The 19170-nt window shown below is 40.7% G+C and overlaps 1 protein-coding gene across 4 annotated transcripts in view; it reads right to left on the bottom strand.

Annotated features, from left to right (window-relative positions):
* TMTC4 (transmembrane O-mannosyltransferase targeting cadherins 4) overlaps positions 1-19170 on the bottom strand; it is a 54008-nt gene that overhangs the window by 4161 nt on the left and 30677 nt on the right. For all 4 annotated transcript variants that reach the window (XM_048493282.1, XM_048493283.1, XM_048493284.1 and 1 more), the window contains 10 exons: positions 16051-16212; positions 14133-14335; positions 11127-11298; positions 10900-11031; positions 7080-7159; positions 6143-6250; positions 5903-6044; positions 4007-4121; positions 2016-2128; positions 326-395 (listed from right to left, as the gene is read on the bottom strand). In XM_048493282.1, the coding sequence (XP_048349239.1) occupies positions 326-395; positions 2016-2128; positions 4007-4121; positions 5903-6044; positions 6143-6250; positions 7080-7159; positions 10900-11031; positions 11127-11298; positions 14133-14335; positions 16051-16212 (1297 nt within the window). The remainder of the gene's footprint in view (positions 1-325; positions 396-2015; positions 2129-4006; positions 4122-5902; positions 6045-6142; positions 6251-7079; positions 7160-10899; positions 11032-11126; positions 11299-14132; positions 14336-16050; positions 16213-19170) is intronic.

Below are 19170 nucleotides of genomic sequence, written 5' to 3'. Positions count from 1 at the left end.
CTGTTTTTATCTGGAGAGCTCATGGCGGTTTGCAAGCACGGCACAAAAGAGCCAATTTGCCACCACTGCCGTGCAGCCACCTCTGGGATGCAACACAGTGCCTGGTTGGTCGATCGCACAATGCAAGTAAGCCTCCGCATTCTTGGAACTCCGTTCTCTTGCTGGCAATTTGTTTAGCAAGTCATCAGCACAGAAATCTAGCCAGCAGAAGAATGCCTTTTAAAAACAGTAGTTTTTAAGACAATGGACGTGAAAAAAAAAGTACAAGCAGTATGTCTGATTTTTTTTTCTAAGTTTACACTAGGGGAACTGTAAAATGTCTTACCCAAATTACCATGGTAACTGGCTGCATTTGGATTGGCTTTAATTGCCTTGTGGAACAAAGCTTCCGATTCCTGAATAATTCAGAAAAAGAGATCAACAGGACCAGCTATTTTTTGTAGTGCACACAATGTCAAGTACAACCAAACACCATCAATTACCTCATGCTCTGTGGTCTATTAACATGATTATGTCACCATATTTTCTCCCCATGTGCATTCACACTTCTGCTTTCCTCTAATGGATATACATACAATATAATTCACAGCCTGATCCAGCTGTCTTCTAGTAGTTGCTGTCAATTAAAGAGTAATTACTCTAGTGCGGGTAAGAACACAAAAACACTTGTGGACAGTATTATAAACGGGCTGCTCACAGAAATTGCCACTTTCAACCAGCATACTTGAACTTAAATGAATTTAAGTGAGTGAAGCAAATAAACAGATGGTATTCTTTTTAGTGCAGGTGTATTAGTGGAAAATTGCAGCCAAATATTTTAAAAAGTTTTTAAAAGTTATAGTCCTCCTTTCCAAATGTTTGCAGCAACTATACACAGTAACTCAAAAACATGATTGCAAAATCCAGCCAGTTAAGATATATCAGAAAGATATTAACAAATGGAATGGCTCCTCTTTCTCCATTCTTAGAACAGAACTGTGCCTACAGACCAGACAATTTTTTTAAAACAAAAGGCCTTAAGTTGTTTTTATGGTTGACTATTATTGTTCCAAATCTGGTCAAAGCTCCACTTAATTTTCACCCAGAAATATTGAAACCACTGGATATTTTCACAAATAACATCCTTCCCAGACAAAACTTATAAACATTGATTGACACAACATATCTGATTCAATTTGCTTTATTCCTGCTTGATGAAAAAACGTGACTACATAGATAAATTGTCAACAAAGAAAATGAAGGATTCCATTTTTAAAGATGATTTCATGGAATGATTGCCTCCTACTGTATTGTCAAGCCTACTGTATTGTCAAGCCAGGTAAGGTTCTCTTCTCAAGCCCTGCTTTCTATGGCTGCCCCTGCATAGGTGGAGTGTGAGTGAGTGAGTGAGTGAGTGAGTGAGTGAGTGAGTGAGTGAGTGAGTGAGTGAGTGAGTGAGTGAGTGAGTGAGATGAGACAGAGCTTTTTCAGTGGTGGCACTTCACTTTTGGATTGGGTTGCCGGGTCCCCCAGGAACCAGTGGCAGATGAAGATGTGAAGGGAGGCTGATGCAATGATGCATTTCTTCTGGAAGAGGGTCCAAAGTGCAGTGTCCCCTACTCCCGGAAGGGTCTTGTATCCCTACCTCTGGAATACCCTACCCCTTGTATCCCTACCTCTGGAATACCCTACCTTCTGACTAACTTTCCTTTGGATTTCTGGTCAAAATCCATGTACCAATAGTTTAAGAACTTATGTCAATAAGATACATTTGAGTTTTTGAGACGATAGTAGATTATTTATTTGACCATAATTGTTTAAGTTTTCACTACCAGCCAGCCGGTGTGCTGCGCAATTTCCTGGGTTAATTGAATACTGAAGTAGTATCAAGGTCTAATCTTATCTGAATAATATTCAAAGAAATAAGCCACCATTTAACAACGGAGAAATGTAATATCAGCATCATTCACATCTTATTTTCTGTCTTATTTATTGTGAAGTGTCCTCCAAGGTCATTATCAGAATGGTTCTGGTACCTTATATTTCTGTGATTTCCCCAACACATTTGCCAGTGAAAACATCAGGGAATGATCATTAGGTATTAATTCCAGAGCCTCCCGTCCAACAACTTCAGCTTGTGCCAAGTTACCTAGGAACACACAGAAAGGGGGGGGGGGGGGAGGTGAATACTAATTTTTAACACTGTTAACAGTTTTACTTCTTTAGTGTTAGCATAAAAATTAATAACTCTGAATATATACCATCAGAAAATTTGTAACACAAGTGAAGAGACAGAGACCAGTTTATCTTTTCATCATTTTTAAAACGTGTGAGGAATTGAAATACTTAAAACTAAAATTAAAATATATGGATTTTTAAAAATACATTTTTAAATTTTCCAGAGTTACAAAAACATAAAAAAGATTTAGGAAAAGCAGAATAGATACAAACAATAATGATGATATTCTAAAAAAAGAAGAAGCAAAAATCCCAGAAAAAAATAAGGAAAATGAAATTGAAGAGAAAAAAAGAGGGAGGGGGGACTTCTGAAAGCCGAAAGGCTAGCTCACACCTACTGATCCCAAATATTTTCATAACTAGTGGGTCTATTAACAGTCCCCAACTAATTCACCTGTCCAATTGAAGGTTCCCAGGTCTCCAGGGGAGGCTGGAATCAGACCCCCGTCTGCTCTTATGCTGGAAAATTGCCTCTTTTAGTAATGTGTGGCAGGGAGCTTTAGAGAGCTCAAATCAGCTTAAGTGTCTTCTTCCCCGGAAGTGAAACCAAAATATATGGATTGATTGTAAACAATTTCACTTTGATCTGTGAGTTCAGTGAGCTCACAAACAATCTTGAAAAATCCAGAATTACTTCTAAGTATGAAAGAAGTGAGCCCATGTTGAAAGTCAAGGCATCAATCAGCACTGGAGAGAGCTCATGGGCCTCCATCCCAGATCAATGAAGCACCAGTTGGGTGCCAGCAGACCAAAGCAATGCCTTGTTGATCAGTCAACAGTTGTTCTCTACTGATGATTTAAAACACGAAGTGAAGCTAAACTTGAGAGCTAACTATGACAAGATGTGGTGTGGGTGATTAACCAACTGGCACTGGATTAATGATATTCCAACAACCACATTTATCATTTTATGAAGATGACATAGTACAATGTGACTGCATCTGAGTTCCTTCCTCATCAATAATTGCTCTCAGCTGCTGTGAGAAAGCTTCATCCCTTGGTCTGCTTCTGCTCCTGTCCGAATCACACATTCAGTTCCTACAAACATGGTCTCTTTATTGACTTGAATGTAAAGATAACTATTACAGGCAAAGAAGGCCCCCCATGTCCAGAGCTAAGTGCTGGAATGGGTTGCTCAACCCCAATCATCATTTTACCACTGTCTTTCAAATCCAGCACTGTTTTTCAAAAAGCCAAAGCCTATTTTAGGAATGATTCAAAAGCTTGCGACTAACTGGAGAGGGGAGTGTATAAACTACCCCAACCTCCTTAAAAGAAGAGACAGAAAAGTGTTCTAGATTGTGAGGTAGCAAGAACTATTTCATGGAACGTGTAGTAACAGTTGATCACTGAAAGCCACCATACAGAATCTTAACTCCCCCACCTCCCTTGAATAGCAGACGGTCAAAACAGGTTCAAAGACAGATTACAGAGTGATGCGGGAGGAACTTCTATTTCAGATCTAGTTAGTTTTCTGAATTGTGACCTTGTAAAATGCATACTAGTGTTTGCTCTACCGAACAAGGCAGGGAGGGGAAAACAACAAAACTAGTATGGAAACAAAGCACTTGTGTTATTTGTAAAGTGCCATCAGGTTGCAACTGACTTGTGGGTGAACCTGCAGGGTTTTCAAGGCAAGTGGTTCAGCCAAGGTCTTCCTTGGTGGTCTCCCATCCAAGAACTGATCCTACTTAGCTTCTGAGATCTGACAAGATCAGGCTACATTATACCATTCCACATCCAAACAAACCACTTACTTGAATAGCAAAGTGTAAATCTCATACTCTACCTGTGTTATCAAGCAATATAATCATGTTGTTCCAAGCCAAACTGTGTTGTGGTTTCAGAACAGTGGCATTCCTCCATGCATTCAATGCATCTACATGGCGATTTAGATCAGCATACTGAAAGTAACATAGTTCACACATAAATGCAGTCAATTCGCGAGACAGTGTCTATATCTTACGTATTTACGGTTTGCCAATAAAGGAGATAGAGGAGTGAATGAAACAAATGCAGTCCTGAATATGTTACATCTTTATTCGGATTCCACTCCCAACTCATATTCCTCTGGGCAAAGAATATAAATCAGGTATATGAATGAACCAGAACCGCAAGAAGCATATTATGCTTTGTAGGTAAGTTCTCAACGCAAATTTATAGAGGTCACCTCTAGGAAAGACAGGACAATTTGAACTTAATGGTTCTCTCTCTGATACTAGTCTGAGATGCTGAGGGAGTTGCAGGGTAATTCATCACCTCTCAAAGGATGAATATTCGGAAGTTTCATGAAAAGGTGCCCATTTTGGCAAAGTGTTTTTATCTCCTCTGGCAAAGCATCACATTTCTCCACACTTCTGAAGTGTGTGTGTATGGGGCACCACACATATAGCTCCACCAATAGAACTTTCATACCACATCAAACTGGTTCTCAGAAGACTCCCATGTTTAAATGCCAGCTATCAAGTATAAAGGTAAAGTTTCCCCTTCAGTCGTGTTCGACCCTGGGGTACCACTGCAAGCAGTGATTTCATAGGCAAGCCGTTTTTGTGGGGTAGTTTGCCATTGCTTTCCCTGGCTATTCTTTACCCCCTAGCTATGTGCTAGGTACTCATTTACCGACCAAGGAATGGATGGATGGCTGAGTTGACCATGAGCCAGCTGCCAGGATAACTGACCCACAGGGGACTCAAACTGCTGACTGTGTGAGTGGCAGTGCAAGCACTTACCCACTATGCCACATGGCTCCTTTATCAAGTATACCAGGTCTTATATTCCATGCGCCAGGTTGCAATGGACCCTAGGAATTTCACCATGATGCCTACATTTTTTTATCAGTGATTTTATTGTAATGTCTCTCAATGAGAAGTATAAAGCTATTTTTATCATTTCACATCAGGATATGTTTTGTTGTCTGGCATAAAAATACTCCAAGCAGAGCTACATCTCTCTAAGATATCAGAAGTCAATGGACTTAAAAGGGTGCTACATAAAATTGCATTGTTAGCACGAGAAGTGTAATAATAGAGCCCAAGTCTTTATTTTTCATTTCTGTGCAGCATTTACTTAATATAGGCACTGGGGAAAAAACCCAAATATTAATAGGAATTCGAGTTTTGGTTTTTCCACACTGTGTATATGTGTTTGGATTTTCCCCCATAGTGAACATATATAATAGCTTAGCAATTCAGTTCTGTACAGATTCAATTCTATGCAGAACTGGCATTGTGTAGTGGTTAAGTGCGGTGGACTCTAATCTGGAGAACCAGGCATGATTCTCCACTCCTCCACATGAACAGCAGACTCTAATCTGGTTAACCAGGTTTGTATCCCCACTCCTAAACATGAAGCCTGCTGGGTGGGCTATTCAGAATTCTCTTCAAAATATCTCACTGAGCTTTAGAATGGACCAATTCTGCCTAAGAGTATTTCGGCAGGTTCCAAACTCTGATTTTTTTGTGCAAGATGATGAATGTCATAAAGCAATGGTCAGTGTACATTACTGTACTTTATGATATTCAAACTGTAATAAGCAATCCTAAATTTATTTATGTTAAAGAAAGCACCACTGAATGTAATTGGACTTCTAGAAAAATTAAATCTGCCACAGAACTGTCACTCTAAACCCATTTCAACTTAATACATCAGTCGAATCATTAGAATAAATATAATTAAATTCACTTACCAAGCGTCCTAAATTGTAGTAACAATCTGGATATTTTTTTCTATGTCTGATTGCAGTCCAATAGCTTTGCTCTGCTTCTTCGTATCTTCTTAAACTATTCTGTACTATTCCTAGATTCATCCATGCTGCTGCAAAATCAGGCCTGGCCAAAATTGCCATATTTGTCTTAGTATATGGAGTGAAAGATTCTTTGTATATCTGTGCAACAAGTGGACTTTTTTTTGGTTGTCAAAAACTTACTGTATTTGTACAGCTAGCGAGAGAAGCTCCTCAGCTTCATGGAGTTCCTGTCTTTCTTTCAAGATGTTTCCCAGATTGTTCATAGCATGCACATATTTGGGATTCAGTCTTGGATTGAAACGATTAAAAAAAAATTACCAGAAAGGGTAAACTCTTTCACCTTCACAGTATAGTCACCCGTTTTCAACCCCTTCTACTATTTCATATCAACCAGTGGCAACCTTAGGCATTTTGAGCGGCTGATTCACAAATCATACAACCATCACTTGCCCCAAACTGGAACTATTTTTTAATCAGACAAAGGGAAGCCAGAGGCAGGAAAATGGTGCACCCTTGGGAATTTTTTGCTGGAAGCAACAGATTTCATGTTGCTTCGTGATAAGCATAGACTTGCTTCCAGCACAGTACACCTTTAGCTAATAACACACACTTCATTTGTTTTTTAAAAAATGGTATTGTTAAAAATAATTGCAGTTTCTTAATATCAAATCCTTCAAAAAGATAATTTTCAACATTTCTTGGATACCATTCAAATACTTCTGGAATTTCCATGTCACTTCCAATAATATGCATTTGTCATCCTAGTCACAACAATCAGGTTTCATATTCCAAATTGGCTTTTTGTACCATTGTCCTATACATCTCAAAATTTTTGGATTGACTTTTTAAAAATGTATTACACCTTCCAATTACAGCAAGAAGGTCAAACATGATGAAAAGCTGACCTTGCATGGTATATCTCTTAATGAACTGTGGTATTCTCTACTGTTCATAATGAGCATGTAACGTAATTTACCCAAATCTATGGAAAGTCAGCATTATTCCAAATCAAATTGTTATCAGGACCTTGTGTCCCCTTTGTCTCTTTCCTACTGGCCAATGAAACAATACCCTGCATCTTCCTGCTCATTTTTTTAAAAAAAGGAATGACTCATACCTTACAGCTTCCCTGTAATAACTGATTGCAGCATTTTGGTTGCCTCTATCCGCCAAATTTTTGCCAACATTATAATGAACCTGAAATTAAAGGCAGAGCTGTGTTAATTGCTGCAGACATTTGCTTGTAGCTTCTCAGGTCACTGTGTATTCAATTATTAAAAATATTTCCATCTCATCTTATTGCCTCAGGCTCAAGCAAGCTAATTATAATCCAGCATTTTTATGCACAAAAAGAAACAACCTGCAGAAGAACCTATAGTTTTAGAAAATGAAGTGAGAGCTGCACTGACAGCAACTGGGAGAAACAAATCACCAGTAGAAGATGGGATACCAATGGAGCTATTGCAAGCCACAGAAACAGAGTCCATCAATATCTTGATGAGAATATGCAAACCAATATGGAAAATTCAGCTGAATTTCTGAAGCTATTCTAGCCATGAAGAACAGGGGGGAGGAGCTTGACAGAGTCCATGGCAGGCCAAAATTGAGGTGACAGCTGCTTCCTCTCCACAGAGCTCCTTTTCGTACTTTATACACTCAACCTTTGTCTAAGCCAACTAGTTTGTAGGTCTACTTCATTTGGTTTTTTCTGCCAAAATATTTTTGAGCGGAATCGATCATAGAGGATTTCTATCCATACAGTACAAGTGCCTCTTCACTGCCCCACTGCAGTTGAAAATACCTTTCAAAATGATGCACTGGAAAAAGGGGACCCCCTCCCAGAACAGCAGTGGGAGACTTAAAAGGTTAACAGGGCAAAAGAAAATCAACAAAAATGACACACACTCCCATTTCCATCCATGGAAATCCTCCATGGGATCCAAGTCAGTATATTCTATTACCAAAAAGCATATGACAGATAAATCATTACTGACCTTACCGAATAACAGCTTATGTCCTTCCTTCCACCTAAACCCAGCATATCCAACCTCAAAGAAATTCTATGAGTTCAGATTTAAATAATAATAATAAAAAGTAAGAGCCCATCAGCTTCAACTAAGAACACAGAAGCAGTAGCTATACCTACAACTGTTATGAAGACAGCGAATATCAGCGAAATTGGGACCCTGCTTGAGTTCCTGCAGCAACCTTCTTTGGAGTTGTTCTAAAGTCTTACAACCAACCTAATTCTGGCTGACTGGGGAGATTTCAGCATGCATGAAAGACTACGAACTGGATTCCAATGTTTCCCTTCTGCTAAGTGGAGAAAGTTCCATCAGAAGATGAATTCTTTCTGTCCTTCCAACAGAATGATCCCTTCCTTCAACAGAAAGGAACGATTGGGTCCAACCAGTGTGTATGGCTATGTCAGAATGAGCACAAATATCTACATTTTGGAGTGGGATGATTCCCGTAAAAATTTAAAACTGGCATTGTTTTATCCATGTCAAGATTACTTCCTGCCCATGTCCTTACAATACCAATATGAAACACATAGCACATTACATTTTTATTGCTACCCCTACACTATAAGGAGACATACTTAGTAGCCTGCTGCTTGCCATTTTCTAGAACAGGCCAGAAAATTAATGATGCAGTCTAAGGCCCTTTCTGCACAGGTGAAATACAGCGACCCAGAGATGGCAAAAATGCCGCCCCTGGGCTGTTGTTTGCACAGGAGGCGCTGCTGCATTGCAGCAGCGCCGTCCTGGCCGCCTGGGAGCGGTGTGAAGGCACCGCTTTTAACCTCACTCAACAAGCGAGGTTTTTGCAAAGCGCCGTCTTCCCATTGGCGCGGTGCAAACAGGAAGACGCCACTTTCCCCTAACCCTCCCCTCCACTCACTGTCTTGTCCAGCGTCGCTCTGGAGGGTTGCAGAGACCCGCCCACACTGCCCTCCGACCCCTGGAGGTCGGAGGGCAGTGTGAGCGGGTCCCTGCAACCCTCCAGAGCAATGCTGGATGGGACGGTGAGTGGAGGGCAGCGACCGGCTGAAGGGAAAGGTGGGGCCGCTTGCACGCTAGTGTGCGAACAATCCCCGAGCCTCCACTGTTTCTGCACATGTGCGGAAAGGGCCTAAGTAAACTATAATGAGAGTACATTAGGGATGGCCTATCACGTTTGAAAACTAATTCAGGTATGACGCAAGGTGAATACAACACACTCTTGTTAATTATTTCTATCCTGCAATGGCTTTTAATTGTACATAAAACCAGGAGTTGATCTGATTTTACAGAGAAACCTTATGCATGCAAAAACAGGTAAGGATCTTAAATGATCTGTGATCCTCTTATTCACTTTCATTCTATTCAGTGCCACCATGAAAATAAGCTAGGTTGGATATCAGGGTCAAAATGCCATACGGAACAGACTATTAGGGAAAACTGGGTGTGACTGAGAAAAAAACTTGGCTGGATCCAGTCCACAGTTTTGAAAATCTGCTTCATTCACTCCAGGATCTAGCTTTAGAATGTCAGCTGCTGAAATGGGTGGTGCTATATCATTATTGAGGTTCTTGATGATATCGCCTGAAAGCGGAGCTATAAATTCAGATAATGTGTCTGTGGCATTTTAGCAATAAAGAAACTGCTTTAATTGGTGTGTCTGCATCGTAAATTCAGCTTGGCGTCCTTTTTTTTAACCTAGCGATAAAGATTTTTAGTTTTGTTGGTAGTTGATTAAGCCAGTCACTTTGCTTGTTGGCTACAATTAAATTAGCAATATATTTAAATTACTCAAGCAAGCAGGTCAAAAACCGCTTGATACACAAACAGAAAAACTAAAATGGTAAGCAGCTGATATAGCACCGCTAAGTTATGCTTGCAATTGAACCATCGAGTCTAAACAACTTGTGTTATTAATGTCTCTTTAGGCTGCAAACCCACGTGGTTGGGAAAGAGGGTATGATGAGCTTTTACAGAATTATAGGGTTGGATCCAACCAATTTTTCTGCTGATTGCAAAGAGGTCAGTGGGTCCCCCTGGAGACCCACTGAAGACGGTACAGAGAATTATGGAAACTGCGTGAACCAAGATCATGTGGGACAGGGATTGTAGTCAGAGGGGAATTAGGTGAGATTCAGTAAAAATGCTGGCTGCATCTAACCCATAATCTTGCCATCCCTGGCAGTTCACAGTCAGGGGAAGTATTCCCATGCTAAACGAAGAGTCTCTAGTATCCCAGAACACAGGCTATTCTCTAGAGAAAGCAAAAATCAAAGCTTGAAGTGACAAAGTGCCTCTGCTTGTCATGGGGTATGTTTAGAATAATTTAATTGGACAGCAAAGCCATCAAAGAAGAAAACACAGGCCCACAAGATACTAACAGCAAAATCCTGAATGAACTTCTGTCCTTCTAAGATCATTGATTTAAACAGACGTAGAAGGGTGGTAAGATGCCACTTCAAGTCTTTACTATAGTCATTCAATGCACAGGACAAAATTCCAGTTTCCATGGAATAAGCTCGCTAGGCCTATCGCATTGAGGTTACTGGTTAGCGGCCACTCAGAAGGCCAAAGCAACAATGGCAAGATACCATCAATGCGGATCTGAAAGTTACATCCTTGCAACCAGACAATGTGGTCAATCGAGAGAAGTGGCGTTTAAAAATGCAAACAGCGGACCCTGCATCAGTGGGACAATGCTAAGAAGAAGCTTCCTGGGTCTTTAAACACTTCTTCTCTGACCCATATTCTCTATTCCCCAAAATGGATGGAATTTGGACTGCTACCATAAAGCTATCATGTGGATTAGCAAACTGTGAGCCACATCACAAAAAGCAATCGTAAGTTTTAAAAGAAAAGCTATGTCTTAGCGTGATGCAGAAGTCATGTGTCAGATTATTGGTATATAAAGGGTTTTTTAAAAAGAAAACTTACTTTGGCATTCAGTGGACACACGGACAAAGCACTTCTAAAAAGTTGTTCCTCAGATCGCCATTGGTTACTGCGGATAACACAACGCCACACATTTATCAACAAGAGGCCCAGCAGAGCAGCAACAAGCAATTTCTTGGAGAAAGGAGACACACGTTAAAGACCATTCTTCTAAAGCCCTTTTGTGCATCCCTTCCAGTAGTCCATGATATAGATTATTTTGTTAGTACCTTTCTCTTTGCCTGTTTGCTTAATAGGCTGAATCCATACGTTATCAGCATGCAGTAGCCAATGCTGGGCAGATAAGTTACTCTTTCTGCAACAACAAATCCCACTCGAAAGAAAAGGTTGCTTGCAGGAAGAAAAGGAATAATGAGAAATCCCAATCCCAATGTGAGGATTCTAGAAAACAGAAAATAGAAATAGAAGATTAGCAACAAAATCTATATGATACACCTGTAAACTGTGAGTTCGTTATCAAAGAACATTCTTCAAATGTTCCCTATACAGGATGGGAGACGCAGCAGCATGAATAATTCTGGCACTGTTTGGTAACATCACATATCTAAGAGCTCATGCTCCAGTCCTTTCTATGCCAGTTTTGCTCAAGTACCCAGGAAGAAGCAGCGTGGCCTCCATCCACACAACGTTGAATTTTCAGAACTGCTATGGGGCCAGCGCATCACTGAAAAGTAATGTTGGAAGGGCCCTTAAGCCATATGAAAGAGGGTATGAAAATACCACACCTGCATGCTTGTTATGTGCTAGTCTTGTGATCACCACAGGATTAGACATAATTGACTCAAGTTTCAACTATATGTGTGAGATAGATAAACAAAGTGAGCTCTGACCCTTGAACTCTTATACCCTGGACATCTTGTTGGTCTTTCAGATGCCACCAGACTTGAATCTTGCGTTTCTACTGCAGATAAACATGGCTACTCACCAGAAACTCTGTGTGTGTTGCCCTAAACATGCAAAGTCTCTTCTATGAGAAAGGAAAAACTCCAGGATGATTCAAAAGGTCATTTTCTACTAGCACAAAACAATTTTTCAGTTTCCCCTTCCCCCTGCACAGTCCCACTTTGCCCTGCCCCGCCCCCTCCAGGCTGTTCAGCACAGTTCCCCATCTTTTCAGAACAGCATTTCGTGGAGGGGAGTGGGCTTCAGCAGAAGCTTTTTAAAAGTTCAGTTCTTTTAGTGGAGCTCTGATCATGATTCTTTGGCTTCAACCCTTGGTGTGTACAATCAGAAACATCTCTGGGCAGAAAGCCTTTCCTTGTAGCATGGAATTCCAGATCTCAGCAAATGGTTACAAAATATATTTGCACGAGACTGTTCTACCATTCAGATAAGCACTCCAGAATACATTACCAGGCTGTTAATATCTCTTTCTAGTCTATGGCTTCTTATAGGTTGGATCCAAGATAAATCTTCCATTAATGGAAGGCACTTCCATCAACAGAGTGGAACTTTCCTCCTCTCACCCAAATTCTGCTACAGTCCTCAATATTCTCCCAAATGCTGCTCTTAGAAACAGGGGGTTCTCTAGCAGTCCACAGAAGGACAGGACAAAAATGTTAGAAATTCCTCCCCCTCCTTCTGTTAATAGAAAATATAGTCTGAACCTAATTCCCTGTGGCCTGTCTCTACAACTCTTAAGGAGCGGCAAAGGATTAACTATCAAAACATAGTGTTAATAAAGGTCTCCTTTCAGGCACAAGAAGATACCATAGATTGCATTCTATGATCTCACCAAGGAACATCAGAAGAAAATATTGTTATGCCCTGTCAGTGAATATTACGACTAGATAAAAAAAATATGTAAAAGTAACAGCTAAACAAAATCAAATGTAAATGATCCAAGGTACCTTGAGTCAAGAATTCACTGAGCAAAAATCAGAATGGCTTGAATCCCAAGAGGCAAGAGAGGAGTCATGTTAGAGGAAGACAACTTCTCCACTTCTCCCCTCCTACTTCTTTCCCCCTGCAAACTGTGCTTCTGTGGATAAGTGAATCTTCAGGAACAGTCCGCCTGTGTGTGTGCATGAGGGGCACCCAAGTGAGAGACTGCAGCAGGAGGAAAGGAAATCAGCAATGACTCCCCTCCCTTCCTCCACAAATGGAAATGATATTCCTTTACAAGAAGTGCTATTGTGGCTACAGAACAGCTCCCGAGAATCAGGAGATGGTAACGGGTGTGGAGAAATGGTCAACAAATGTCTGGAGTACAAACGTCACCTTAGCTGTGAACTCACTAAGTGGCCTTAGGAAAGCATAGGCTGCAGGCTCGTGCTTTGTGCTTGCTCCACACTGTTTCTGGGGGGCTCAGTGACCCCACAGAAGCACAATCTCCTGGTCTCTTTCACTCCAGCAATACAGAAGTAATCCTCTCTAGCGCACTGTTGTGAGATTACTAAAATAATGCATATGAGATGCACGAACAGTTAACAAGCACTTTTAGATCAAAACATTTAATTGGGAAAGAACGAAATGAAATAAACGTAGAAATTAACTTAGAGCACTTTAGCTGCTTACAGCACGTTCCCCTTTCACTGTTTGAAAAATCTGCAAATTTAAAAACAGCAAAAGCAACTAATTCTTCAATTCAAATATTTTATCATCTAGACAACGATATCAGTCACTTATTATCCAAAGATACAGTTTTACAACTCACAACATTCTTACAGCAACTTCCATTTCTGAAAAAATAACTGGTTTTTACTCCTCCATTATTTTCTCTGTATCTTTCTCCTGATAAAAAGTAATCACTCGGGGACAAGCACTTTATTTTTTTAATCAACCGCCAGAATCGCTGCATTTCCCCAGAAGTTCTTTCTTTAGTTCTTTTATTATTATTTTTTTTACAAAAGAAACATTGATGGGAGAAAAAAAGAGGTGAAGGAAAACAACAAACATCAATTACACTTCATTCTTGACCACAAATTACTTTTTACCCCCTACAGAGTTAAGGATCACAAAATGCCAATTCAAGAAGATAAAGCAGCCACCCATACTTCCCTTTTTACAAGTTGTGCCTCCCCTGTAGTCAGTGTAAAAAATGATGGAAGCAAATTGGGAACAGAATGAAGTCACAGTTATAAATATTTATTTGTACTGTGTTTGCTAAGGTATTGATCCCACTGATTTGTTAAAAGAACCCAAACAAACGGTGCCAAGTTTAATAAAGTAATGCAAGAAACGCAGGGAGAAATTTGAAATTCAACATCTCTTACCTTCTCTTCTGGCTGTCTTCAGAGCACAGCGCTTGGCCCATCAGAGCAATTAGGCAGAACCAAAGGACTGCTAGTGCAATTATTCTCCAGTCAGTAACTGATTTAATAAGGGGTACACAGCCCATTGACCAATCAAAACACAGCCACCAGGGACATAGCAGCAACCATGCATTCAAGGAATAGTAGTAATTATAGTTTATAGCCTGTCAGTCAAAAGAAAAACAAACATTTACTTCATCTTGAACTTAAGTGGGTGTTGGGCAGAGAAGGGGTAGGGTGGAGAAACAGATTTCACAACTACTTTGTCAATTCACAGAGTTTTGTTTAAGCTTATGGCAAAATGTCATTTATCAAATGCTTTACCTTTAATGCTCTGATGGTCTAACTCAGCATGGCCAATTGGCCATGCTGGTAGGGGCTGATGGGAATTGTAGTTCCTGAACATCTGGAGAGCCGCAGGTTCCCTACCCCTGGTCTAACTGAATATAGGTTGTTATCACTATGTAGCTTTATACACACACATCACAAACACACTACACATACACTGGTGTTACTGGTTCATATATTATACATAATTTAGATGAAATCCAAATGACTACTTAGCTAAACTTCCTTGTCTAAACACTGTTCTACATCAACGTGAATGATGTTGCCAAAGATCAAAACCTCAATGATCTGAAAGTTCCAGATTTTCCACGAGTCTTTTGAATCAATTACTCTATTGATGTGGACAGCCAGGACTTTTTCCCTTTTTAGTCTCAGACATAACATAGGCTTTGATCTAATGCACACACACAGCACACAGAAGCCACAGAATGGTGAACACAAGCTGTTCTGCAGCCAGAAATGCAGAAACCTACTGGATTGTAGCCCACCAGATTGATTACAACACATCTGCCTTATTTTCTGAGTAGACGTCCTCATATCTTTCAGAGTAATAATTACTGGCTTTAAACCTTAGCTGAATTAAATTTATGCAATTTATGCACTGGAATTTATGCAAGAATTACAACATTAGGATAGCTAAAAACTGATGGGAACATTGCCCAGAGAAAGTCAAGATCTTGTGGAACTTTCAAATTCAGACAAGAGTGTTGGCACATAATACACTGGACATCACAGTGATCGAGGACAAGACAGTGACCATCATCGACATAGCAACCCCTGATGATAGCAGGGTCATTGAAAAGAAAACATGAGAAGGTCACTAAATACCGTGATTTGAAAATTGAGATTCAGTGACTATGGCACAAACCAGCTGAGCTTGTTCTAGTGGTAATCGGAACCCTGGGTGCCATTCCGAAAACACCAGGGAAGCACTTGAAACATCTTCAAATCGACAAAATCAACATCTCTCAGATTCAGAAGGCAGCCCTGCTGGGATCCACATGAATATTACACCTATTCACTACAACGTCCTAGGCCTCTGTGTGAGGCTCGAATTGTAATGAAAGACCAACCACCAGTAAAGAACTGGCAACTGTGATATTAAACAAAATCAAACAATAATAGTGCCATCAAGTTGCAACCAACTTATGGTGACCCCTCAAGACAAAAGATAAGTAAGGTGATTTACCATAAGTGATTTCTTGTGCATAGAACTCCTGGGTCTTCCTTAGTGGTCTCCCATTCAAATATTGACAATGGCTGACCCTGCTTGCTTAGCTTCCGAGCTAGGTTGGTATTCAGGTTGTTCGTGGGCTCTGAAGTAAACCTGTATTTGACATGTGATATGGCCTAACATCTTACCGCTGGTCCATACAGCTCAGTATCGTCTATTCTAATTGACTGAAACACTTTGCTAGCCCTTCTATCTAAGCCTGACCTTGGGTCCTTCTGCATACAAAGCGTTTATTTCACCCTTTCTTCTAAACAGCCATGTTCCAACTCACAGAAAAGCAGTAAGCTTACAACTTACCCTCACAAATAGACTATCTGCAAATGAAGCTGGGTTATCCACCTCAGTAAAAGCAGGTGGCCCCGTGCCCATAATGCGCCAGCGTATATATAGCATGGTGGCTCCTCCACATAGCAGAAGACTTGTCCTGAAGAGAAGTCCTTTTCGAATCACCACCAAGCTCTGGGGGGGTGGGGGGGGAGGAGGAATGATGGGAGAAAAGGTATGCAAGGTATTTATTGCTTATTCCTTTCAAAAAGGAAGAGAAGCCAACGTTGAAAAATATGATGCCACTTGTAATGAAAGCATAAATGAATGACACAGCAGGGATGGAGAAATTACATACTAAAATTACATCACGGGGGTATCTTTCTGAGAGAACATCACCTGTGCTGCGACAGCTGCACTGGCTGCCAGGGGAATTCCAAATCGGGTTCAAGGTTTTGGTGCTAATCTTTAAGGCCCTGAGTGGCCTGGGACCCTTGTATCTGTCAAATTGCATCATCCCACGTTGCCTATGGAGGATGATTCGGTCTGACAAAAATCGTGTTGTGGTTCCTGGTCCCAAGGACATGTAATTGGCATTTACCAGAACCAGGGCTTTCTCTGCCCTTACCTCAGCCTGGTGTAATTCTCTATCCACTGACACCAGGGCCTTGCAGGACCTTAACAGTTCCACAGGGCCTGTAAAATGGAGATGTTCCACCGGGCTTTTGGCTGAGGCCACTCATCAGTTCTGATTCCATCTGCTGACCTCCCAACTATTAACAACCAACCCGCTTTTGTCATTTTGCATCACCCCCTTTCCAACTTTTCCCAATGCTCAAACAGTCCTTTTAAGTAAGGGGTCTGTGTCGAGGTGGGATGGGTGATCTCTTATGGGTCTGTGACTTTGCCAACTTAATGACAAGAGGTAAACTGGTTAGTTTTTACGAATTGCTATTTATGAATGTTTTTAAATATGTATGTATGTTGTCTTGGTCAGGACATAAATCTAATAAAATAATGATAATAATATATGATCTATGTCTATGAGGTAACCAAAAGGAATGGAATTCCAGCTTCAATCTGCCATTTTTGACCAAGTTGAATCCCATGATGGGTTACTATTGGTATTCCCTTTGGCACCTTAATCTCTGTTATACATACTTTTGAAGTGATTGTTCAGGAGCAGGCTTGGAGGGACATTTTGAGCCTACACCCCTAAATAGACAAGAACAAGTCTAAAGCAATCACATTTCAAATTCTTGCAAGATTTGAAATTAAAACTGATACTTCAACCTACTTTGGACTTCTCTGAAAATTCATTTTAGCTCTTTGAAATTTTATTTTTAGACAATAGAGTGTATGCTGCAGAAAAGTTTTGCTAACAGAATCGGGGGGGGGGGGTTGATTACCTCTTCTGGTCGAACTTTAGCTCCCCTCCATTGGGTTCCAGTGGATCCCTCATTTTAAGGATCATTTTTGAGCTGCAATGGGCAGGGTGTGTGTGTGAGAAAGTATTGCTTTACTGAAGGAAATCCTTTCCATCAGCAGAGATTTATCATGGCAGTCAAGCCTGGGTACTACTTTGACCCAACTATGTCAAACTGGCTCTCAAGGCAGTTCACAATATAATTACCAAAGCAACAGACAGACAGAAAGAACTCTGGTATGGAAGAACGAGGTACAGAAATCTCAGTGGAAAGAAGTAGTCCCAAAAGGCACAAATTCCAGAGGCAGGATGACTACAAGAAATAAGTGGCAGTAACCCAAGCAAAATGAAGGGCAAAGAAGACAGAGACATGGAGAGTGCATGCGCTAATGAGAACAAGCATAAGAGAAAATCAATGCAAGGTCAACAGGAGAGCTATGTATTCTTGATTGAATAAGGGGGAGGAAATGTGTGATAGTCATGAAGGGAGGCTAGCCTGGTATCTGAGGAAAGTAGAATACAGTGTCATGAAAGTGGAATAGTGACCTGAGAAAACAACAGGTGACAGGAAGAAAGCATGTCAACTAGTGAGGGAGCTGTAGAAGTTCAGGCAGACATGATTTAGAACTATAAAAACACAACAGAAGGCCATAAATCTAGATATCAGGTTTGAAAACTGGCTTGATGTGTCTACTTATTTCAAAGGCAGGGCATGGAAAGATCTAACCTACGTTCATAGCATTTCCCCCTGAACTGTTTTGTTTGCATGAAATTTTTGGAACTGAGGCTGTTTCCGCATGGGCAGAAAACAGTGTCCTAGGGACGGTAAAAACACTGCCCCTGGGGCGCTGTTTGCACAGCTGGCTCTGCTGCATCGCAGCAATGTCGTGCTCACCCCCCAACCGGCACGAAGACGCCGCTTTTTTCAAAAGCGGTGTCTTCCCGCCAGCATGGTGTGAAGCGCACTGGAATGAGGCCGCCGCTTTTGGCCGCTCTGGTTTCCTGCTTACTTACCTCTCCTCCCTGAACAGCTCTGGATGGCTGCAGGAACACACCCACGCTGCCCTCCGACCCCTGGAGGTTACCATGCAAGCGGTCCCGAAGCTCCACCGGCATGAATTATGCCGGTGGAGAGCCATTTCCTGCTGCTGTGCAGAAATGGCCTGAGAAATTGTTTGTTAGCTTGTCTTTAGCATGTGCGTATTAGTTGAACAATTTGTAGTTTTATCGAATTAGTTAATATTTTAGATGAAATTGTATATTTTTGTATTTTATGTTGTGAGCCGCTCTGAGCCAATTTGGAAGAGCAGCATATAAGTTGAATAACAGGTAGGTAGGTAGGTAGGTAGGTAGGTAGGTAGGTAGGTAGGTAGGTAGGTAGGTAGGTAGATAGATAGATAGGTAGGTAGATAGATAGATAGATAGATAGATAGATAGATAGATAGATAGATAGATAGATAGATAGATAGATAGATAGATAGATAGATAGATAGATAGATAGATAGATAGATAGATAGATAGATAGATAGATAGATAGATAGATAGATAGATATTAATGCTGCACTTTAGGAAAGGCAGATTTGGACAGATATAATTATGTTTCTTTGAAGCAAGACCTTCTCAACCATTTGATTAACTAAAGCAAGGGCACCTTAGCTATGCAGATATGAGTCACTCATCTTATGGCCACTGATGACGCTAAAGGAAAGATGAGAGGCAGCCAATCA

The sequence above is a fragment of the Sphaerodactylus townsendi genome, linkage group LG04, assembly GCF_021028975.2.
Source record: "Sphaerodactylus townsendi isolate TG3544 linkage group LG04, MPM_Stown_v2.3, whole genome shotgun sequence".
NCBI classification, from domain to species: Eukaryota; Metazoa; Chordata; class Lepidosauria; order Squamata; family Sphaerodactylidae; genus Sphaerodactylus; species Sphaerodactylus townsendi.
This window is presented reverse-complemented; position numbering and strand designations above follow the sequence as displayed.